Raw genomic sequence first — 25,692 nt, 5'->3', positions numbered from 1 at the left:
CCGACCCAACTACTTAGACCTGAAGATGGTCCAGTGTGATCGAAACACGTAATCTAATTAAAAGTGTGCAACTGAGACGGAACAATAATTGAGACTTAAGTATATTGTTGGTGAAGAACACAACCGCAAAACAAATACTTTAAATAGCATGATTTTAATCCATTACCAGTTTTGGGCTATCATGCCCGTCTTCAGATGGCTAACTATTCCATTCTTTCTTTTTTTTCTTTTTAGTTTTTCGTACCTCAGTCGATAAAAACAGAACCCATATAGGATCACTTTGTTGTCTGTCCATCTGTCTGTCTGTCCGACTGTTAAAAACCCATCTTCTCAGGAATGGGTAAATGTATCAAGTTAAAATTTATGTCACATACTAAGGTCTTTGGTCCGTTGGCAATGTAAAAAATTTAACCCTCTACGTTAATGCAGTTAAAAGATACTTTCATTTAAGTTACATATTTTGATACTCGCAAACTGTCTCATTAACACCTCTAGGGTACTCGTTGACGTAGAATCATTAAATTCGACAAGAAGCAACGTTTCACAGTACAAGTAAGGGAAAGCCCAGAAAAATTTTAATTTTTAATTATATCATGCGAAAAAATATTTCGTTGATTCATTATCCGAGTTCAAAATTAAAACTGTAACATTCTCGAAAGTCCTGGAGTTCCTGGCGCCGGTCTCTTGTGGTAAGGTCTTATGGGACCAAACTGCTTAGGTCATCGGTCCCTAAGCTTACACACTACTTTTTTAAAAAAAAATTATTCTTTATTCAGTTATTGTACTTATACATATTAACCCACTACCTGAATACATTAGTGGGTCCTAATTTCATACCATACATTTTTGCAGCTATTGTTTCTACACTACAGGTAAGTACTTATAATTACTCTACCACTACAGGCATCTCTAGTCTTCTATTATTTAATTTTTACCTTACACACTACTTAATCTAACTTAAACGTGCTTAAGCTAAGGACAACACACACATCCATGCCCGAGGGAGGACTCTAACCTCCGACGGGGGGAGCCGCGCGGACCGTGACAAGGCTCCTGAGACAGCTCGGCTACCCAGCGCGGCGGGGCCGGTCTCTTGCCAGTATCAATGTCGCTTGTCGCACTCTACAGTTCCATAACCGTTATTTCCTGAAGTCCGCCGACCGATGTGGCCGAGCGGTTCTAGGCGCTTCAGTCCGGAACCACGCGGCTGCTACGGTCGCAGGTTCGAATCCTGCCTCGGGCATGTATGTGTGATGTCCTTAGGTTAGTTAGGTTTAAGTAGTTCTAATTTCTAGGGGACTGATGATCTCAGAAGTTAAGTCCCATAGTGCTCAGAGCAATTTGAACCATTTGAACTTTTATTTCCAATATCTTGCACCATTTTACATTGTCGAACGCTTCCGATTACAGTAATGTGTTATCAGCAGCATGCTACCCGTTCCTGCAACTCGTTCCAGTGGGCGGCGTTTCGTTGTTTTTGGACAAAAACATTAACTAGTAAACATACGTCTGAGACTGCAAAAGACATGAGAAATAACTATTTTTGTCATGCTATGGGCTACATCAATTTCTGGATCTTCCTGGAAAGGCATAAGGGTGGGAGCAACAAAAGCTGTCCATTGGAACATAAAGGATGTTTACAAAACGTATCACATTTTCAGTAGGAGGTGATATTAGTCAAAAGTAGAAGAAAAATTCCTACAGTTATATGTCCGGAAACCAGTACCTTTTGAGAATTGGATCATTTTACTTCTATGTTTAGCGTGTAGTATTCGGTGGTCCAGGCCGTCCTACTATTACAGTTCATTGCGTATGATTGTAATTTGCAGAACACTGGTGGTGGCACTGATATCAGTCATAGCAGTGGAACGATCTGATTCTTTAATCAATTTGGGTTGTGTTCCCCATGCACTGTGTTAGCAGAGCAAGGTCAATGTTTCCGTGCAGTGTGAACAAACTGTACTATAAACAGCGCAATGGAGGCCTGCAATTTCACGAGGGAAATGGCAGACATGATATTCTGTTATGGATTACCTGATGGCAGCAACCGCCAGGTCCGCCAGCTGTATACCGAAGGACTCCGACGACGCGGCACTTCATCTGCAAGAATGTTCAGCAGGCCATTCCAGCGACTTATAGGGACTGCATCATTCGCAGCAAGGACAACGGATCACGGTAGTTCTCGCGCCATTCGCACGCTGGAGATGCAGGAGCAGGTACTGCGACATGTAGACCATGATCCTGAAACAAGTGTGCGAAGAACTGGAGCTGCTGCGTATATCACCCATACTCTTGCGTGTTCACTTCTGCACTAGCAGTTCTTTGATCCCTATAATATGCAACCCGTGTAAGACCTAGCCCTGCAGATCACCATGCCCGATTATAGTTCTGTCGGTGAGTTCTACAACATATAGCAGAAGATCAGCAGTTCACAGAGTGCAATTTATTGATAGATAAGGCTGGATTCAGAGAGACGGCATAATAATTTGTCACAATGCGCACGTGTGTGCAGATGGGAGTCCTCGAGCAATCATGGAGGCGAGACATCAGTATCGTTTCAGTATCAACGTATAGGTAGGAATTATTAGTGAAAGATTCATATGGCCATACAATTTACCAAACAAATGAACAGCGCGATGAATTACCAGCGCTATTGGAGAACGTTACTCATACAGAAAGACAACGACAAGGCACGACCCTATTTTCCGTTGGCGTCGTTTACCCGTTCACCGAACCTAAATCCGTTGGATTTCTAGCTATTGAAACATTTAAAGGCTTGAATGTGTACCGAAACGCTCGACAGTATGCAGACACCACAGGAGCGTGTGGCCAATGCATGTGACGCAATCCGAATGGAGCCGGGTTTATGTGAAGGAGAGCGTGATTCACTGCGGAGAAAGGGGGGGGGGGGGGGGGGGAGGGTAGTATGTGTCAGGATCAATAGTAACGACCCGCAACACTCCCTATAGTATCTACTTTTACGTAACCCACAGACATATTGTCCAGTATCTCAACTGGTGTTGGTTTCCGTTAGTATGCTTAGAGGAACTTTTCTAGTTTTGACCAATACTGCCTGCTGAAGGAATACATGATACTTTTTTTTAAAAAAAACGTGCTGTATTACAGGAGCGGACGTACGCTGCTGACCGATACGTTACTGAAATTGGAAAAGTTAGCTATCTCAAGGTAGGCATGAGAGTTCAAAACCGATAATGGCATAAAACAAAGCTCTTTAAAAAATTTTGCGACTAGTTCCGTTCATCACTAACAGTTCTTAACAGCCACAGAGTTCCATAAGATCCAGTGTGAATAAAATTTCCAAAATGCTCCACCTGAGAAGAGTGCAGAGCATGTGGTACGTTGGACTGTCGCATGGATACGAAAATGGTGTACAAGAGATGCCGTACCCAAGTGTGGGTTATCCGGGTTGTCGATTATCCGTACAAAGTCCGGCGGTTTTTGAAGGAATATAAAACGAAGGCTGCTGAGGTCATCAGTCCCCTAGACTTAGAACTACTTAAACCTGACTAACCTAAGGACATCATACACATCCATGCCCGAGGCAGGATTCGAACCTGCGACCGTAGCAGCGGCGCGACTCCAGACTGAAGCGCCTAGAACCGCTCGGCCACAGCGGTCGGCGAAGCCTTGGGTATTGTGTTGTAATTAGAACGATTATTATAATTTACAATACAATTTATTGTTGGATTACGAAAGCATGCGCGAGTGCTTAAATAGCTTGAGCAGCTAAGTGACGCAGATGTAGTGAAAAGTGTTCGGTAGAGGACGAGGGCGAATGCAAGGCGATCGAGGATTGTTGGCTGGGGAAAAGATTGGCAGCTGACTCTCAGCATAAACAAACATAATGTAACGCTCGTGACAAGGCGAAAGAAACTGGTTTTGTTTGACTAAGTGATGGGCGATGAGCCACAGGAATCAACCACAAGCTTCAAGTATCCGGAAGTATCTGTCCGGGGCGAAGTGATGTATGCTGGAATGGCCACATAAATCGAGACAAAGGCATGTCAGGAAAGGGGGAGGGAGGGGAAGGGGTGAGTGGGAAGTGAGGCCAGACATAGATGGAGTACGCGAATGCTAAACAAGCGTAATACATGCGCGAAATGGATCACTTAAGCAGTTCTCACACGGGACATGTTTCTCGCCGTGAAGCAAGACTATCAGCCGTTAGATCTCTCAGTGAGCGTCGAAGATGAACGGAGAAAGTCGCTAATAAAACTTTGAGGACGTCGGTGAACTGAACAAGGAATTGTTGTTGCTGTTGTTGCGGTCTTGTTGGTTTAATGTAGCTCCTTGCTACTCTATCCAGTGCAAGCCTCTTCATATCCGAATAATTACTACAATCTACATCATTTTGAACCACCTTACTGTATCCATCTCTTGGTCTCACTCTACGACTTTTACCCCCCACACTTCCCTCCCATACTAAATCAGTGATCCCTTAACGTATCAGAATGCGTCCTATCAACTGAGCACTTCTACTCAGATTGTGCCGCAAATTTCTTGTCTCCCCAGTTTATCAGTGCCTCCTCATTAGTTACGTGATCTACACATCTAATCTTCAGCATTCTTCTGTAGAATCACATTTCAAAAGCTTCTATTCTCTTCTTGTCTGTTTATTGTCCACGCTTCACTTCCATACAAGACTACACTAGAGACAAAATACCTTCACAAAGGGCCTCCTAACGCTTAACTCTGTATTCGACGTTAAAAAATTGCCGTTCTTCAGAAACGCTTTTCTTGCCATTGCCAGTCAGTCTACATTTTATGTCCTCTCTACGTCGCCCATCATCAGTTATTTTGTTGCCCAAATAGCAAAATTTATGTTCTACATTTAGTTCCTCGTTTCCTAATCTGATTTCATCAACGTTGCCTTATTTGATTCGACTACATTTCATTATACTTGTTTTGCTTTTGTTGACGTTCATCTTATATCCTCACTTCAAGAAACTGTCCGTACAGTTCAGTTGCTCCTCCATGTCTTTTGCTGTCCCTGACAGAATTACAGCGTCATGGGAAAACCTCAAAGCTTTTATTTATTCTGCTTGAACTTTAACTCCTTCTCCAAATTTTTCTTTGATTTCCATTACTGCTTGCTCAATTTACTTATTGAATAACATCAGGGACAGGCTACAACCCCGTCTCATTTCCTTCTCGACCACTGCTTTCCTTGCATGCCCATAGATTCTACTGTCTTGTTTCTGTACAAGCTGTAAATAGCCTTTCGCTTCCTCTGTTTCAAAACCACTACTTTCGGAATTTAGAAGGTTCCATTCAATTCAGCATTGTCAAAAGCTTTCTCTATGCCTACAAATGCTATAAGCGTAGGCTTCCCTTTCCGTAACCCATCTTCTAACAGAAGTCGTAGGGTCAATATTGCCTCACGGCTATCTACGTTTCTCCGAAATCGAAACTGATCTTCCCCCAACGATAGCTTCCACCAGTTTTTCCATTTCTCTGTAATCCGGCTTGTATTTTTCAGCCATGTCTTATGAAACAGATAGTTCGGTAATTTTCTCACCAGTCAGCTACTGCTTTCTTTGCAATTGGAATTACTGCGTCCTTTTTGCTTCAAATGGCTCTGAGAGCTATGGGATTTAACTTCTGAGGTCATCAGTCCCCTAGAACTACTTAAACCTAACTAACCTAACATCACACACATCCATGCCCGAGGCAGGATTCGAACCTGCGACGGTAGCGGTCGCGTGGTTCCAGACTGTAGCGCCTAGAACCGCTCGGCTACCGTCCTTTTTGAAGTGTGAAGGTATGTCACCTCCTGTCTCATACATCGTGCACACCATGTGGCACAGTTTTCTCATGGCTGCCTCTCTCAAGGATATCAGCGGTTCTGAGAGGATGTCGTATACTCTAGCGGTTATATTTCGACTTATATTTTTAGCATTCTGTCAAATTCTTATCGCAGTATCGTGTCTCCTGTTTCATCTGCAACTGTGTCCTCTTCATCTATGATACTGCCTTCAAGTTCTTTCCATTGTATAGTCCCTCTATATACTCCTTCCACCATTCGTCTTTCTCTTTGCTTAGTAAGGGCGTGGACGAAAGATCCACCTACTCACCAAAGTGTTGCGGGTGGAGGTGAAAAAGCAATGTATCTCACGACGTCCGAATACCCATATTTTAGTCATCCAGTATTTGAGAACAAGAGCTCTTAGAGACTTGCAACAAACTTTCCACCTAACTTCAAACTTTCAAGAAAATTTTTCTCTCTGATGACCCATAAAGTAATAATGAACGGAAAAAAAGTTCATAGCTTACTACAGTTTTTCTGTTCATACAGTAAATCTGCCGCGTGAAGCATGACGTTTTAGCGTATTACTTCTTTACTATTAACTGTTTTCGCGACACATTTTAGACGGTATTCACATACACTGCTGAATGTACCAGAAAAATTACATCATTGTACGACGCATAGTTCAGGAGATATGACGCAACAAACGTTGAGATCAGTGAAAAGCTGCCACATGACGCATGACGTTTTAATTTATTACTTCGTTACTACTATTTCTATTCACAACACATTTCGCAGACAGGAAGCACTGGATGTATCTGCCCAATTATATCATCGTATAGCACGTAGTTCAGGAAATACGACGTCATAAACATCGAGTTACGTGAAAATGAAAGTCCAGGGTGAAATTCGGAAGAGATACAGATGAAATAGTGCACAAACACGTGTGAAATACGTTAAATATATGTGAAATATATCTGACATGTACGTGCGCGGATAAAGCCAGGAGTAAAAAGCTCATCCGAAACCCCTGGAACGATTTCAACCAGATTTGGTACACATATTAGTTACGACCTGGATAGAAATACTCTGTGAGTAACTGAGTAACAACAACCAGCCTCCTATTGGGGTGGGCCTGTTAACGTGGAGATAAAAGGGTGAGATGGTCAGACAGCGAGGAGTAAGCAGAAGATGGACACACAGATGGAGGAGCAGGTGATAGGCAGAGAGGGGGAGGGGAACGTGGAGAGAGAGGAGGAGATGTACAGAGAAAAGGTAGAGGTAGATATGGACAGAGATAGGGGGGGGCGGGGGTGATGAACAGAGAGTGACGCAGAAGGAGATGGCCAGAGAGTCGCGGGGGGGGGGGGGGGGAGGAGGAGGTGGGGGAAGAGACGGAGTAGAAGAGTGACAGAGACGGGGTGAAGGAGGAGATGGACAGAGCGCAGGGGAACAGCATGATGGATTAATAGAAGATTGGAATAAAAACACATCTGGGTAACGCCTGGTACTCAGCAAGTCCTTCATAAAACATTAAGTAAGCAAACAATGAACAGTTCACAGCCCAAGCCTTAATCCACTACACCACAGCTGACATTTGTTTCTCAACTCTTCGTCTTTGATGATACGCTGCTCTGAATGACACATTATTAATTGAGATTTAATTATACTTAACAGATCATACCATGACGAAACCTTTTTAACAAGTTTCAATGCGCTGTTACCTTGAAACGACATATGTTCATATCACGCAATTCATAATACGAAAAGCAATAAGTAGGATAAGGCTTTAACCATCAGTAAGTCGTTTCTCGTCTTTTTAAAGCAACAAATCGTACCAAAACCACGTTTCTTCGAAAGATCCTCAATGTGCCGGTGCTTTCAAATAGCTTAAATTCACAGCACGTAAGCTGTAAGATACAAAACCTCCTTCCATTGCCTCAACTGCAAACCTGCATAACCATAAACTCGAAAACTGACGATTATGTAAAGTGTATTTTGCAAATCATGTGAACAGCCGTCTGATGATGAACTTGTCAGTTCGACACCGGTTACGGCGCTATTTAATTAAATAAATAGCAGTATTAATAGTGGCTGTTTGCTGTCTTCTTCTTTGTAAGAATCAACCTACATTAACGTAGCTGTGTATGTCTGGTTCTGTGTTTGCACACACAATCGCTGACCAGAGAAGTTGTGGTAGATTTTGGAGCCAGGGTCGGCAGTAACTGTCAGCTGTATGCCTCCCGCGGGCAGAAACGGGAACAGTCAGGAATGAGGCGCTAGCAGACGGCCAACGTTGTCTGTCGACAGAGGGATGCGGCGGACACAAGGAAGACGGATTGTGTGAGGATCCTGTAGCAGCTGGTAACGTCTTCTGCGGGTGACTCAAGGTATTGTTTGGTTGCGGAATCAAGTGGGATTTCTACTTAAAGTAATTTAATGATTGGCCGGTCGGTGTGGCTGAGCGGTTCTAGGCGCTTCAGTCTGGAACCGCGTGACTGCTACGGTCGCAGGTTCGAATCCTGCCTCGGGCATGGAGGTTCGAGTCTCGGCCGCAGCACACATTTTAGTTCATTTCTTCTGCTTCGATCATTATCGTAGATAAAGAAGAGACTTAAATTTTTCAGGTAAACAACAATTATTAAGTAATTTATAAAAGATCAATGTTCGAATCGTTTTGGTCGCTGATAGTGAAAGGGCCGTTCAGGCTATGTGTTGGTTGAGTATCTCGGCAATTACAACTTAAATCTTAGGAATGTGCACCTAACTTATACAGTTTTCATGTTAATTCAGTGTTCTAGAAAGTTTGCCGTGAGTAGTTCAGATAATCCCGTAGATGATTTCGTTTCACTGACCACTGGATGCAGTCAGGGATTCTGACGTAAACTAATCGCTTACAGATGCAGTGAATGATACAGTAGTGTTCTACGTAATGTGTATATGTGTATATGTCTTTCTGGGAATACGTAGTAAACTGTGGCTATTTTCTTAGTGTATTGAGCCATGCGTCGTAGCTACACGTTGATGCACTCCACACCAAATACGAGTAAATGTTTTTACAGGGTCTTCTTTCCTTTGTATACGACATGCGAGGTGATTTGCTTGGCATTCTCTTGTAAATTACTGGTGTAATTGATTGATTTCGTGTTTTTCTTTCGTGTGATGAACTTTGTTTTGGGAGACTCAGTTAGACGCACTCAACATGAAATGAGTGGTTTCACGATGCCCTGTCTTTCTCTATAGGTAACGTCGAATATATGCTGATTGCTGTTACTATATAGATTGTGGGGTGTTCCTTTGTCGGAAAATCCACACAGACTGTCTCTTATAAGAGTCCCAGTGTGATTCTAAGTTCTATAGTAACTTATATTCGAATTTGCGTATGGGCTACCTGCCATAATGTTGAACCAGCGAAGCTACTGTCTATGCAGTAACCTTGTCATTATCCATGTCCATGTACTACCACAGCGAGTCATTTGTCCGACTCTCACAGTATAATTGAAAACCTGCTCAGACTCTTGTACTTCAACGTTTCCTTCCACATCTGGAGCATGTAGTCGTTGTATGAATTATTGCGTATTGCTTAATTGTTAGAAGGTACAGCTCTGTAAATGAGTGTGTTTCGTTGATTGAGTCTATATTCTAGTTTTTGAATGTAATAAAAGGTAGGGAATATTAGACAACCATTCAGTAAATGTTATTACAATTTCCAATGTTTCATTTGTTACCCATTTCCTTTCACCCCATACCAGTAGTGGATGCCAACCACTGTTGTGGTCAAAATCGAAAGTCTCACAGCAGCCAACATATGTGACTTGGTTGCTTATGACTGAGGAAGAATCAAAGCTGTGTCCTAGGAGGGGTGTCCTAGGAGAATGTCAATATTCAGGAGTATTACAGGATCGCTCATTTGAAGCAAAAAAAATTCATATAGACATGTGCCCTGTTACGAATGGTTTCTGAGATAGAATACATTTAATACACATAGTTATTTATGGAACTGGAGGATTCACACGCAACTGGTCTGAATCATATTATTGACAAACAGAATACAATAAGTTGTAATGAGTACGTCAAACAGTATCCAAAAGGTCGAGAATTTTAGTGACTTGGGACACATCACAAAGAGAATCCCACAGGGTTCAATTTTGGGTCCACTTCTATTCGTATGACAGGAAGACGTCACGAGAAAAGAAACTGAATGCAACGAGGTATGTTTAGCTAGAATAAAACGTCAAAGAAGTAGGATGGGTAAGACACATACATACACGCCACTAGCCAAAAATCAAATATACATTAAACGAGTTCTATCTTAGTAACCATTCGGAATAGAGCATAAATATGTCCATATGAAGTTCTTTTGTTTCAAATGAGCATTCCTTTCACATCCCTGAGTACTGACCATTCCTTCTGGAACCTTGTCTGTAGATATGTCGCTGTTATCCTGTAGTATTGGTGTTTATCCACCTAAGCAAATTACGTAATATCTCTCCTTGCCAAAATTTGGTTACACTAACTAAACAATAAACTTATAATGTATTCACTAACCCAGCATCGGAAATGGTTAAAAGAAATACCTGAGCGAATATTAATGACAGAATTATACGTCCTTCTTTTCCTGACACCACAAGTCACGAAAGACAGGGGAAGGTGCTCCTCATATCGAACGAAGGGGCTCAGCTATGTAGGTGTACCAGGTGCTTGTAATTAAAGTGGAGATATCCATAGAAGTCCAGTGTTGGCTACAATTATCTTATGGCAGCGAAACTTGTAGATATTCTAATGCGTTAATGTGGAACCGATTTATGCTGGTAAAAGTTAGTTCCAATTTTGGCCACCAAGTGCAGATCTGGCGCTGTGAATGCAAGAAAGAAGTATAGAAATGTTCCCATACGTAACGGATTATGAACAGGACGTGGGCAGAAAAGGTCAAACAAGTGAGGAAGGCACAATGTTGAGTTGATTATAAAACTCCACTTAAACAGTTCGTCCAGTATGGGCGTGGAGCCATTGACGAGATTCTGCATACATATAATGAGATCAACAGTTGCTCGCACCAGTTCCGGTGGAATCTGGACAACGTGTTTGTGTACACTGGTCTTCAGATCGGTTAGAGACCTAACGTGTCTCTGGTAAACACGTTCTTTTAGATATCCTCACAGCCGAAAGTCACATGAATTCATACCGGGTGATCTTACAGGCCATACATCTGGAAAACGTATGGAGATAATATTTTCTTGGAAGATTGCATTAAGTAGATCTTTATGTCTTTCACTGGGCGAGTGATGTGATATGTTGCCCCATCTTGCGTGGAAACTGTAGTTTCCACACAGCTGCGCTCTTCCAAAGCAAGACTTACATTCTATAGTAGGTGATCTCGATGGTGTGCAGACGTCACGATACACCTGACAGGCCGTCTGAGTGCATTCTCTTCAAAGAGGAATGGTGCGAGAATAAGAGTGCTTGTGAATTCAGACCACATAGTTACGTATGACGAGTGCAATGGCTCTTGATGCACGACCCACGGTTTAACAGTATCCCAAATTTGGCAGTTCTGTGTATCCACTGCACCTTGTAGTGTAAAATATGTCTCATCACTCCATAGAATATTTCTCGGCCACATGTCATCAACTTTGATCCATGTCAGGAACCTAAGAGCAAATTCAGAACGTTGCTGCGGATCAAGAGGTTTCAATTCCTGCACTGTCTGGATCTTGTACGGTCACCAGTGTAAAATATAATGGAAAAGTTTCCTTACTGTGGACAATGGGATGGACAATTTTCGTGACACTGCATTAGCACTGGCACTACCTGGAGCACCTGCTGCATGGTCAGTTACAGCAACAGCAAATCGTCAATAAGTTCCATTGGGATAGGACGCCGTCCTCTTCCAGGTGCCACACCAAGTTCACCAGTTGTAACATCCACGAGATAAATGTTACCTACAGTGCGACGAGAGGAAATTATGCCTCTAACAGTTATAAACATAATCTATCCGACATATGAAAAAACAGTGAAATAAAACGATGATAAATATTAATTATTTATTTAATATTTTATGATGTAATTGGACATATCGATGTGTATCATACAAAGACAATGATAATTGTAAATTCCTTTTATGATCTGCGTTTGTCTTCCTTTGTTTTTACATTTTGTTGGTTGGCTTTTGTAGGTTGCGGACGCAAAACGCATATCAAACTGAAGTCTGTTAAGAAATTGTAATTATTTGTTAATTATTACTTGAGAACAGAGTTCATTATTATTATAAATATGAGTGAATAATTATTTGTAGCTTTAATTCCACTCTCAATAAGCATTATCTGTGTTAATTATTTCTTTACGCTGCAAGGAGCGCAGCCATTGATGATAGCGATTTGTATCGCGTTTTTATCTGTGTTTCTTACAAAAGTATCAAAGGTTTGCTCGTTGAAAATTAGTCTAAGTAGTGCACAATATGAAAGTAAAGTTTAATAAGCATTTCAAATACTTATCCTGTTAAAAGGAAATTTGCTCTAACAATAGAAAGTCTCTATCAATTGTCTGCTGCCATCTTAACAATTATCTCAGCGGCAAATTCAAATTACGCAACTCTGCAGACATAAATGCCGAAGGTAATAAAAATGTGTAAAAATAAATGTGCACCGGTGGTCCCGAACTCATTTTAATGAAAATAATTCGAATCAGGTTGGTTCTTTACAAACAGTACTCATAGCACGATCCATATAACAAATTTTCTTGCTGATGTATGGAGCAGAAATTAATTACGCACGAGTTGCGAAGAATATTGTTTCAGGTAACATACGTCAGTGTTGTGCGCGGCTGATATTCGGTGGTTTTAATGATCATTTTGCCGAAGATAACTGTTTCCATCATAATCCATAGTTGTATAGAATCTGTTGTAAGAACTGTGATTTAGTGACACACAACTTACAGAAAACACTTTAACACAACGTTAACTTGGAGTTCTTTAGCAACTTGACCAAATCTTTAGCCGAGAGAAAAAAATATTTAGTAATTACTCACTGCAATGAAATAAGATTATCATTTTCATTTACAAATTAGTTAAATACCAAACCACTGAATAACACAGCGAACGCCACGCCGTCTTTTCGAATTTCGTTATCTTCTTCATTAAACTCTTTAATGGCATCGGGGCTCTCCCCAGACTATTCAGTCGGCTATGCTCTCTCACCTCATTGCAACACTATAATTGCTGCCATTCACATAAAACAGTTTCAATAACAGAACACAGTCTCTCTTCTCCATAGCTGTTCACTCACGTTATGGTTTGTCAAATGCTAGTGCGGTTGTCGTACCGTCGTATAAAGAGAGAACAGCGCCAGATTTGCTCCTGGTGGCGAAAATTGGAACTATTTTTTTTCCATTAGCGTGTATATCAAGTTTCGCTGTCATACAATAATTACAGCCACCACTGGACCTCGTTGATAGCTGCACGAGTTGACGTCAGGTGCGCGTTCTCCTGCAGGTGGTGGAGGAGCAGCTGGAGGAGACGTGCCGCTGCCACGGCGTGTCGGGGTCCTGCGCGGCCAAGACGTGCTGGCGGCGGCTGGCGCCCTTCCAGCGCACCGCGGACGAGCTGCGCCGCCGCTACCTGTCGGCCCGGCTGCTGCTCGTCCCCAACTCGCACCGCGACCTGCGACGCGCCCACAGGACACTCGGTGAGCCGCCTCGCTTCGCCACACCTACCCTACCGCCACTGGCACAGCCATACTTGCTGCATTCAGTGGACAACTCTTACGGTTTGCAACACTGTTGCCACCTATCAACTTGTAAGATCCTAAATGGGTTTTGAAAACGGTTTACCCATAAAGGTAACTCCAGATATGCTCTGAATTAAAAGGTATGCCTTAACATACAGCACAGATTGGCCAAGATTTCGACTCACAGGCCGTGTCCTGGCACGTTTACTCTAGTTCTCTCAAGGGAATGGTCCAATAAGACATGTCGAAATCTGCGCTGAAATTTTTTGCACAGGAAGAAGACAACGAAAGAAATGCACTGTCAAAATTTTACCTTCTAAGAGGCATTGAAAATATTTTTAAAAAAATAAAAGGCTGAAAATTGCCAAATTCGTAGCGCGCCAGGCGGCGGTAAAGATGTACGCCCCTGCCGTTGCTGTAGCAACTGCGCATGCGCAACTAGGCACTGCTTTTTGCAGTAAAGGTAAGTATTGACAATACAGATAAAGCTGAATTAATATTTATTGTGCTTTAGTAAGGCATGCCTGCCAATAGTACCTTTTCTTTCTTCCAGTTTCACAGTAATGTGGAATCCAATAACGTTCTCAGCTTAGCAGAGATGGAATATGAATAACGTGAAACTTCCTGGCAGATTAAAACTGTGTGCCCGACCGAGCACTTTCAGGAGTGCTAGTTCTGCAAGGTTCGCAGGAGAGCTTCTGTAAAGTTTGGAAGGCAGGAGACGAGATACTGGCAGAAGTAAAGCTGTGAGGAGCGGGCGTGAGTCGTGCTTCGGTAGCTCAGATGGTGGGGCACTTGCCCGCGAAGGCAAAGTTCCCGAGTTCGAGTCTCGGTCGGGCACACAGTTTTAATCTGCCAGGAAGTTTCATATCAGCGCACACTCCGCTGCAGAGTGAAAATCTCATTCATGAATAACGTGGTTTCCAGCCGAAATCACCTACTTCTCCTGAGGACGTACATATATGTAATTTGTCAGCTGATTTCCTTGACATTCATTCGAATGATATAGACTTTTCGTTTGAAATTGTGGATACGTTAGAAGAAATATGAAATAATTGTGACGATTCCATGAATTGTGGTTCGGACGACGTCAGTTGTGCCAGTAACAGTTCTGAAGAAGAATACCTCCCAATCCTAATAAAAACACGTACGCAGCATCTTTCAGCGACAAAGAAAAGGCAGTAAAATAGTGGCTAAAGGAAGGAGGGAAAAAACGTTTGAAGTTACGCAGTGTGCAAAGGCGTTTTCGTTTCGTAAAATGGGAGCGTGAACGGTACAAAAGGAAGATTAAATTAAAAGAAGTAAGGAATATAAACCAAACGGAAACCCAAAACCATCTGAATAAAAACTGTTCGAAAGATTTAGAACTGCTCGTGAGAGGCTACGCACCGTTACCGATGGAGATCTACTAGACTGAGCCCTCCGAATTGCATCTGCCATGAACACTGCTAATTTCCAGGCTTCCTCAATCTAGCTACGCAGGTTTAAGAAATCTTACCGAATAGGAAGTCACAAAAATGGTTCAGATGTCTCTAAGCACTATGGGAGTTAATATCCGAGGTCATCAGTCCCCTAGACTTAGAACTACTTAAACTTAACCAACCTATGGACATCACACACATCCATGTCCGAGGCAGAAATCGAACCTGAGACCGTAGCAGCAGCGCGGTTCCGGACTGAAGAGCCTAGAACCGCTCGGCCACAACGGCCGGCGGAAGTCACAAAATTACCAAGTTTATCACGTAAACATGTAGAGCAGCTGCCTGTGATAGACAATGCTATAGAGGAATTCATAGCTGACGTAAAGACAAAACTTGCTGTTATACCCGCAACTGCTGTTTATAACGCTGATCAGTAAGGTTTCGTGAAAGTATTGCGTGCACACCACACTTTACCATTTCGGGGTGAAAAAAATACGGAGTCGGTTGCCCAATCAATGAATGCAATGACACATTCACATACGATAACGCCAGTGATTAAGTATGAGTGGTTTACTATTTCCCCAGCTGTAGATCTGTCTTCAAGAACCGCAAGGCAAACTAGGGAAAAAAATGGTCTGTTTGGTTGCAAAAATCTTGTAATAGACGTATCAAAATCTGGAAAAATGAGAAAGAATAATTTTCAACATTTCGTTCGAAACGTATTCCTACCAGCTGCAGAAACTAATTCATTGCTTTTGTTCGATTCATGGTCTGGACATAACGACGCCTCTGTTCTTGTGGAGGACGACGAAAAATCTGTAGATGTAATGTGGATTCCGCCTGGAACAACTAGTGCAATTCAACCTCTCAGTAAAGAATTTTTTCGATAGTGGAAAGCATTTTTCAGGAAATTATCAGACAACATAATTTCCGATACCTCTCTGTCATTGCAAGTTTATGAGGGGAACAGTATTCTTAAGCTCCAGTCATTTGTGCGTTACAGTTTTCTTCGCCACGCTTTACGAATTTGATCATGCAGCGCAATATGCAGCACGACGGCCGGTACCATTTCTGTCTCCATCCCGGTTGTTTCTAAATAAAACTAGTGATTACTGCGAAGTGCCTGACTGCACCAACTTTTCCATTGTCCAGTGCGCCTGATGCAAGAAAAATGTTTTTCTTTTTTTGTCATTCAATAGACACTTCCCATTTTTGTGACGACTACAGGGAATAAACAAAGAACTGTTTCACGGATAGTCAAATAAACTCGTACAACACTCAAACATTATTATAAGAAACAGCCTACAGGAAATGTTATAAAATGTAGAACTGCAAGACACATTTCATTTCAACAAATTACAAGTCCTCATTGATGGAAGTCGTCTCTGACATCAAACATGCCCTGATTTTATCTTCTCTGCTAGTCACTTTTATCAGAACAACGTGTGCAAGAATTGAACTGTCGATATGAAGTTATTCAAAAGAATGTTTGTATAGTTTAAGCAAGGTTTCCACCGGGGCAAGCAAGCTAACAAGCACGAGCAAAAGAGAATTCTGTCTGGTGTACCCGGTAGGCCTCTTGCAGGTCTTTCAACTGGACGTCACTGCAGCTACTTACGTGCCCCTAGGCTTCGCCAGTTACCTAATCGGAAAATGGAGCCCTGCAGTTTAGATTGGAATCCGAACGACATGTCTTTCGTGACCTTTCCAACATCTGTGAGAAGTGAATACACGGTTAAAAATCATACTGAAAAAGTTGTGTTCTGAACGGGCTTTGATCCCACGCTCTCTGGATCACGAAGCGTGCTTTGTCACTAGACCATTTTTGGTTAAAAAAAAAATGACCATTAGACTTCACACGCCCAGTGGAAATGCTAGCTGTGTCACCTCTTGAGATGATGCTCGACGTCGGTAATCAGTGTTCTGTTTATAAATTTCCCCTCAATGGTAATGAGAAGCTAGGGAAAAATGGCAGCCGACATACAAGGAAAATTTTGGACCAGCGCTAAGGAGAGATGGGAGACGCAATTCCATATAAAGTGCACGGTCTCCACGCATATCAGGCTTCCATACAAATTGAGACACTTAAATTCTTCCTTCCCTGCGCCATTTTGCATACTCCATCAAGAACAGTGCGCTCGCCATGCAAAATAATCCTCACTAAATAGCAAAGTTTCGCATTGTGGCTCTAACAAAATAGAGTTGTAGTCTGTATGCCGAATATTAGCTCCAAAAACTAAAAACTAATAACACAGCGTTCATAAACGATGTTCGCTATCTCGTGTTCTCTTCCGTTCCCTCTAGTATAAACGATTCTACCGATATACAACCAATGGTAGTGAATTTCCTGCAAATACTCATTCACACGTGTTCGCTTCCATTCGCTCCATTGTAAACCAGGCTTTAGGTGCTTAAAATTGGTGTCTGTGAACACTGGAAAATTCCACCACGCGGCGCTGCGTGAGTGATTCGCCGAGTCTCGCGCGGAAAAATATGTGTAACATTTTTAAACAAAATATTTGCAGTGCCTCTTAGCAGCTAAAATTATGGCAGTGCATTTCTTTGTCTTCTTCCTGTGTAAAAAAATTTCAGGGTAGATTTCGATATGCCTTATTAGAACATTCCCGTGTCAAGCTCACTGCACACTTCCCCTACCGCCACGCCACGCTGTCTGAGCACTTAGAGGGGGGGCAGTGGGAAACGGTGAGTGCGCAACATTTAAAACGCACTGCAATCGCTCTGCCTAGGAGGTGATCTTATATTTCACACTTCTGAACAACACAGCTCACAAACAAAACAAATTTTCAATATTATTTAATTATTTTTGGCATGCTGAAGACATAATTTTATCTGGTACGAACTGTCGGCATACGGACATACGCAGAGAATTTCATAGATTTTCGCACTCTAGTTCCCACGTAATGGTGACTTGTTTAGTTTCATAATCGGAAGAACGTCTTTCACACAAATATTTTGATCGATGTATTGTAGAACTTTTAGAAGCGCATAAGGAGACGTGGAAACTCTACCTGAGAAAAGGAATGTTGACCTGCTGGATTGGTATTAAAACGGGAATTACCTTGCAGGCCAATAAGTTGCATCTGCATGTGCACACGAGCACTTTCAACTGAAACGGCGAACGATCTCGAATACAACATTTCTGTTTTCTGGCTTACAATGTCCTCAAAACGTTTAGAAAACTATCCTTGTTTTAATTCTTTCTTGGCCACAATTCTTCAACCCTCGCATTTTTTTAACACTTGTGAGCTTAAGGAACTGGACTGTTTTTGTCAGAATTTGTCTCTTCTATAATGTGATTTTCTTTTTAAATGTATCCCCATCAAATCAAAATAAGTTGCTTCTCGCATTGCAGTGTTTTATTGTGAGCCGTGTGCAGTCAAGTCCACTTAAAATGCGAGGTCTGCAATCCATTCTGGAAGTTCGGATTTTCGTTTCTGCACTTCTTTATCCTTCATAAATTCAGTAATAGCGAGTTTTAAATCAAAAAATCGCCCAAGGCATGCCCCTTGATTTAACCAAAATACTTTGCAGCAATATATAAGTCTCCATACTTTTCGTTCAGTTTCATAGAAAACTGTTGCAACTGACAGTGGAATAAATCGTGCATTTCTTCAAGTGTTGCATCCCTGCAAATTTGGTTCGAAATAATTCTTGATGTTCTGAACACTGAACTGCGTCTGTCGATCGTTGCGATGTTTTGCTCTTCCATTGTCAACTAAACCTCTAAATTCTTTGTCTGTGGTATTATAGTCCATGTGTAGTTGGAAAGGGATTCGCCGAAAGTAAACGTGTTCAGTGCCATTCCAACACAAAGGTGTAAGTCCCCTTGTTCTTCATCAAGCAAACGCTGGCAGATTCCGTATACCTGAATATGTTGCAATTGCAGTTGTTGCGGCAACTGACTGCCGATTCCCCGTCTTTCGTCTTTGAAAAGGCTGGGGCTGCCCTTCATTAGAGCACAATTGGCGGCACCTTTCTGTACACAGAATTCTTGATGTTCTGAACACTGAACTGCGTCTGTCGATCGTTGCGATGTTTTGCTCTTCCATTGTCAACTAAACCTCTAAATTCTTTGTCGGCAGATTCCGTATACCTGAATATGTTGCAATTGCAGTTGTTGCGGCAACTGACTGCCGATTCCCCGTCTTTCGTCTTCGAAAAGGCTGGGGCTGCCCTTCATTAGAGCACAATTGGCGGCACCTTTCTGTACACAGAGCTGCCACATCGCTGGGTAGGGCGGGCTGGTCTGGGTGATGTGCCTCTGTTGCCATCCCCCCCCCCCCCCCCCTACAGATCGCCAGATCACACGCCAGATTTTTCCCCGTGGGGTTATGTTAAGGACAAAACTTATATAAACCCAGTGCCAACAACACTGCGAGAATTGCAGGAACGCATTACTACTGCTCCGACGGGCATTGACGAAACTGTGCAGGTGAACGAATGGACGAAACTGGATTAGAGTTTGAAGACGTGCTGGGTGACCAAGAACGCACACATTGAACATTTGTAGAATGTACCGGAAATGTGTGAGTGTTCTTATAAGCTACAAAACTACAATCGTCCCGTATAACTGTGGGTTCTCTGATTGCTTTAGGAGATGGTGGAGTGGAGCTACAACATGTGAAATATTAGTTCAGTTTATTACAATAGTGATAAAAAGATTTTTCTTAATTTTATACAATCCACTTCCATAGGAATGTGCTGAATATTTGTAAGTCTTTGAATATCAAAGCATCACTTGGTGCACAATTCTTCTGTTGAATAAAATGCCTTTTCTCGAAGGCATTTGCGCTTGGTTTTTCTGAAAGAACTAAATGACATAGCAAATATTTTGCACCTATGTAAATAATAAAACTGTAAAAACCCCTGAATAAAGATATCGTAATTTAAAGATTTAGGAGTCTGTTCAGTTTAGAAGCTCTAATGTTGATCTTAGTGACGGCGAGTACACCAAAGAACCAATACCTGGCGCCGTTAGTTTATTGACCTCAGTGACAAAAGCATTCTCGGAAGTTTACGGCAATGACAGAACTAAGCGCCGCTATATTATCTTTATAAACACAAACTAACACTGAATTTACTTGGCTAGCATTAACGGATTTACTGATTTCACTTTATGTATTAAAAACTTAACGAATTTGCTTTGCGTCTTTCGATAGATTTCATATATATTTGATTTCCTGGCTAGGAAAAAAGAATTTATTGGCAAAGTGATCCTGTAAGTGTTCCTTTTTTACCGACTGATTTATGGAACCATAAAAAGCGACGGTAAACAAAGGCCCACTTGTTACTTCAGTTGTGGAGCGTGGGCATGTAGGTAATGTTAAATAATTGTAAATCCTTGTGTTGTTGGTGGTTTGTGTGTGTGTGTGTGTGTGTGTGTGTGTGTGTGTGTGTTGATTTTTCTGTCTGGCAGTTCTTTAATCCATCTGCTCTCTATGATGCGTCATGGTGATGAACAGACCGTAGCACGATACTTTTGTTTTCCTTTGTGTGCACCAAGCTAGATTAGAATGAAGAGGAACGTAACTGTTGGTACTTTTACTTTTAGAAAGACTGTTGTGACACCACGAATGTTTCTCATTGCCTTTTCTTTCATCGGATTTTTCCCATAACACAGCTCCATATATTAATTTGTTGTTGGAAAAAGGCACTGAGCAATAGCTTAACACTGCCATTGTAATTAATTTCATTTAATAAATATGTATCACACGCTTTCTTTGCAGACGGATATTCGCTATGTCTCATGATGTGGTCACTGCCGAGTAACATAGCTCGATGAAACTTGGACCGTACATATGAGAGGCGATCAAAAATTTTCCGTTTGAGGGACCACACTTTGTCTCCCAGGCGTCCCTAAACGGGGCATGGAGGGGAGAGAAAGTTGAAGTGTTGCCAATACCTGCGTTCTGCACCAGCGCAGAACATGCACTTCCTGCTTCAGCTGTGTCTCTGGTTCCTCCCAACGAGTCTAAATATTATAGTTAAGTTGGTACTACACCCCATTAACGAAGGACACTCACTGTCTACAAAGGAGGGAGTTCCAAACATTTGTATCTTCCCTCTTACAGACATGCATACAGGATGAACGTCAATAAAACCGACAAACTGCAGGGACGAATTCCTGAATGTAAATGGAGGAAAAAAGGTCTATGAACATGTGTCCAGAAATGCAAGGTTGTCATCGTAGATGACTCTGAAAGTTCCCCTGACCATGTGCCGTGTGTTCCTTGTGTGTTACAGGCCACGTGACTGACAGGGTACTGTACACTGCAGAATGGTCCGGTATTCATGTTGGGAAGAGATTGAGATTGTGTTTGTGTTTGTCCAGGCGTATGTTCATAGGACGTTTTTTCTTCCATTTCCTTTGTCAGTTTTGTTAATGTTCACCCTGTGTACATTGGTGAGGAAAGGAAAGAGGATGAAGTGGCATCAAAGAAAATCAAGTAAATGTACACAGTCACATCCTTCATTAGATGAGGCTAGGCAAATAGCTTCCTCAAGAAAAAAAATTAAAAAGTATGGAAGTGGGAAATCATTGACAATAAGTAATAGAACTAACTGCCACAGTTACTATGAAGTGGGACATAACGTCAGTGATGGGGCAATGGCACAATCAGGTCACTTTGTTAGTGCAGGCTGCATACATTCAGGGACAAGTATAGATTCAGGGGGAAACCTGTTGTTCTCTTTTGACTGACAGGTCCTTAACCTATTGTTCTGCTCTGTGGATTTTGACCCCCTTGGGATAATCCTTAATCTATTGTTTGGTTAAGTGGTTTTCCATGCCACCTGCCCCCTCCTCCCACACCCTCCTACTCCTCCCCCTCCTCCTCCCTCTCCTCCTCCCCCACCCCTTTGGGAACTCCTCCCGCCGACAAAAGCAGGCTTTCCATATCAATTTGATGGATTCATTAATTAAATCATTCAATTAATTAACCCTCCCCCTCTGCGAAGTCCCCCCCCCAGCCTTCCCCCTCCCTCCCGCACTTGGAAATTGACGAAAAGAAGAGTAGGTTGATTGGCCATTTGGTAGGTAATCGATTGCAGTGTAGGGAATGTTATTTATTTAAACAGTGTTTTGGATACAAGGCAGTGTTTGGAATATAGTTTATTCATTTATTTAAAAAAATGCCAGGAAATTGACTGCAGTGTATGGAATATTGTTTATTTAAACCATTTATGAAATGCAAGGAAGTGTGTGGAAAATAATTTATTTAAAGAATTTGTCTGGAAATTGATCGCTGCGTCTGGAATATTTGAACTATTGTAGCGCTTTTTCGTTCAAATTGTGTAAGGAAACACGTAATTACACTGACACAGCTCGCTCAAACATATCTGAAAAACTGTCTCACATCTGACCAACCGCTCAGGTTGCCCCGAGTCGGGGCGCGCCGGAGAGACTTAGAAACACTAGCAGGCTGGCTGCACTGCTGTCAGCTGTCGGCTGCTCCACATCTACGTGAAGTACTGCACTAATCCCAAAACAAAAGCCTCAGATGGCGGCAACCCTTTGATATTGATACCTGAGAAATTCCTGTCAAAATACATAGATTGGCTGACTAATTAATTAAGTCAGTACCTTTTGTGTGTTTTTCCTTGCTTCCTATTGGTGGATAAGAGGATTGGAATATTTGGCAGAATTCGATCCTGCAACCACCCAGTTTCCAAACCCTACAGGATTTGTTTTCCCTTGCCCACCATAAGTGGATCCTGACACAGTTAGGTCATTTGGTAGGAAGTCCATTATGTTGGGGTAGCTGAAAATTTTAAATTTCGGCTCAGTTGCTGCTATGTCCTTAAACAATTTGTGGGTGAAACTGGACAGGTGCATGCTCACAATACAACTATTGGAAAGAATAAATTCATCAATCGGAAATTTGATGTCACAAATTGGTTCTCTCTGCTACATTTGGAAGGAGGAAGGGCCTACTGTATGATAGGATGGTAACAACAACAACAAATAGCACTGTGTGATATTGAGAAGCAATAAACATGAAACATGTAAACCACGATCCGGTCTGTAGCAGTAGTTGTCGTGCCTAGATGTTGGACATCGCTGAAACCCTTGCATGTCCCACACGCTAATGTCCTGAGATCCACATGCAGTGCGTCAATCTCTTTATGGCCACAACCGTAATCATGGACACGCATGTATGCCGGAGTACACCACCCTCAGCTGTGGAGGGCATCCGGGGATGATTGGGTTGGTAGGAATTCGGATGTTATCAATACATCCAGCGCAAACACCCATCGTATTGAATCTTCTCGCACACGTCTGCTTCTGTCACCAATCACCCAACACACTATTTCACCAGCCCTCACTGCCATGGGCAAAATCAGACAGGTCGGCATATTCCTTACACCTAACCGCCTGTCGCAGGCTGAGCTAATCCACAACTTCTGGTCGCCAAAGCCTCATTACCACTTCTGCTGATAGCCATGGCACACAGTAAAATAAACGCCGCCAGCCGCTGTGCACTGCGGAACAAACAGCTGCAGCCTGGATGTATACAGTAGTTCTAACAAATTCCACCCTGACATAGAGTTCCCCCCCCCCCCCCCCCAATTTAAGACATCCACTTTACCCTATCTGAGACAGTGATGCTGTTGGCCAAACATCTCGAATTTCCCAAATGAAATATAGATTTTTCCCTTTTATACATGTTATTGATGAACACAGAAGAAATTGGGGCATACACGCATTTCACATCGCTAAGATATTGTTACTTGTTGTGAAACTCCTCTAACAGTATGGCAAAGGCCATGTTTCATCTAAGCATACTCTCATCAGATGTTCTAATCAACTTAACATCTGTTAAGTCCTGCATCACAGGACCAGAATATTTAATTCATTTTGGCTCATGACAGAGTGCCTCTGTCAGAGGATGCGTCCTCACTTGAGAACTCTCTTAAAGTAACCAAATGCTTCGACACATACATAGTCTCTTAAGGTAACAGCATAAATAAATTGTAAATATCAGGTTTATACTACATATCACTTTATAAATTCGGCAATACGTCTGATTTTATTACGATGGTCATCTCTCCCTGTGTAGATGGAAGATTGAAATTTCGTTAAAAGATATCGCCGCAACGAAAAACTGCCTGATTACCACTCCCACTCCTGAATCATATTTATAGTAGCCTAAACATTGCTTCCACCCGCCAGGCAGCATGTCATTGATGTCAAATTGATATGCTAATTAAATTGATCTAGAGAGTCATTTTGCACAGCAAGTAATTTTTTCCACCAGTCGGAGTACACTCACGGGATAGCTTAAATGGGAATCCTTATAGGGGAGAAATGCTGTCTGTGATATGGAATCAAGTCTATCCATTCAACCACACACTTGCGTTAGACCCTATGTAGATGAATTTTAATGATTGCAGCCACTGGAGAATCATATCCGTGTCACTCTCATATGTCAAAACGAGTCACCTGTTTCAAACATATCTGCTAAGGACTCCACACAGCAAAACTGCAGCGTGGCTTTTTAGACAGTCGCCCTGCATCTTGTAATTGTTCCTCATTCTCTCACCTGTGCTCCCTGCAGCTTTGTCCATATAATCGTTCCAATTTAAGTCAGAACTGAAGGGATATCATAGAGCGCTACATCTAAGACCTTCTGCATCCCTTGGAGAAACAGGGTGAGCTAAATTAATGCGACAGGACCATGTTTTGACAACTCGGTGGGAATGGGAACATTTTGTTGTAGCTCTGCCAACAGTGTACAGTGTGTAAGGCTATTGCCAAACGAAGCTTTCTCCTGCCACACAAGGCAGCAGAAAAGACAGTATGAGCAATTACGGAAACTGGAAGAAGGACAAGGGTTTTGCTACTGCATTGCGGTGCATCTCCAAACTAGGTACAGGTACTGCCATCCGAAGGAAAGCTATGTTTCCCAGAGTGCATTCATGTTTTTCACCCAAACATTCTCTCTATCCTCGTTATTGTGTACCATCCAACAAAGAAAAACTACAAATTATGAAAACTCCACTGATGTCACCCGTTAGAGACTCGATAAGGTTTTACCATATCTCTCTCTTCTGGTATATCGAAAACAAATACTATCTCCGTGTTGACATTGACCATATGTGGCGATCCCATAAAATACACATGTATTGGTCCATTGGAGCAGTGGCCAGTGATCGAAGTCGCTTTGACAGACCAATGTAAAGTTTCATCACCCGTACTGTAGGAGAATCATATCCCACAGACTATCAGTCACAAGAGGGGGTCCCTGTGTTGTTGTTTGATACATCGTTTTTTTTCTGCTGTAACACATTCAAGCAGTGTTTGACTGCAGCTTTGTACACTGCCATACATTTTGTTTTTCCACCACGACTTCGAAGTCTGTGTCACGTGCCAAACTGTCATTAACATGTCTCGATCCATTAGCTTCCACAAAAAGCTAGACTTCACACAGTGTAAATTAGACTGCTGCTGCTCTCACAACGCTCAGTTTGATTGAAACAAAAGACAGGGGCTGTGTTTCTTATTGACACAAAAGTGGAAGACATCGCTACATATGGAAACTGGAATAATTTTGTGGCATTGTGAAGCATCTCCCAACAGCTACCTGATAATTGATGACCCCTACATTTAAACTCACATTTCACAGTGATGTGGTAGCAGAGGTCACAGAGTTCTGTTTCGATTGATTCCTCATATTGCAGTCATGTATGTAATCACTGTTTCACGCAGGCCATCCCCAGAAAGTTCTGCTTCCACAAAGACTCTCTCTCCATCTCAAAC

General features: G+C 42.2%; 1 protein-coding gene across 1 annotated transcript in view; it reads left to right on the top strand.

The window, feature by feature from the left end:
• Nucleotides 1-25,692, top strand: part of LOC124775978 (protein Wnt-6-like) — a 152,875-nt gene that overhangs the window by 91,436 nt on the left and 35,747 nt on the right. Inside the window, exon 3 of the mRNA XM_047250819.1 lies at nucleotides 13,257-13,449. Within this exon, the coding sequence (XP_047106775.1) occupies nucleotides 13,257-13,449 (193 nt within the window). The remainder of the gene's footprint in view (nucleotides 1-13,256; nucleotides 13,450-25,692) is intronic.

Source organism: Schistocerca piceifrons, chromosome 2, assembly GCF_021461385.2.
Source record: "Schistocerca piceifrons isolate TAMUIC-IGC-003096 chromosome 2, iqSchPice1.1, whole genome shotgun sequence".
Classification (NCBI taxonomy): Eukaryota; Metazoa; Arthropoda; class Insecta; order Orthoptera; family Acrididae; genus Schistocerca; species Schistocerca piceifrons.
This window is presented reverse-complemented; position numbering and strand designations above follow the sequence as displayed.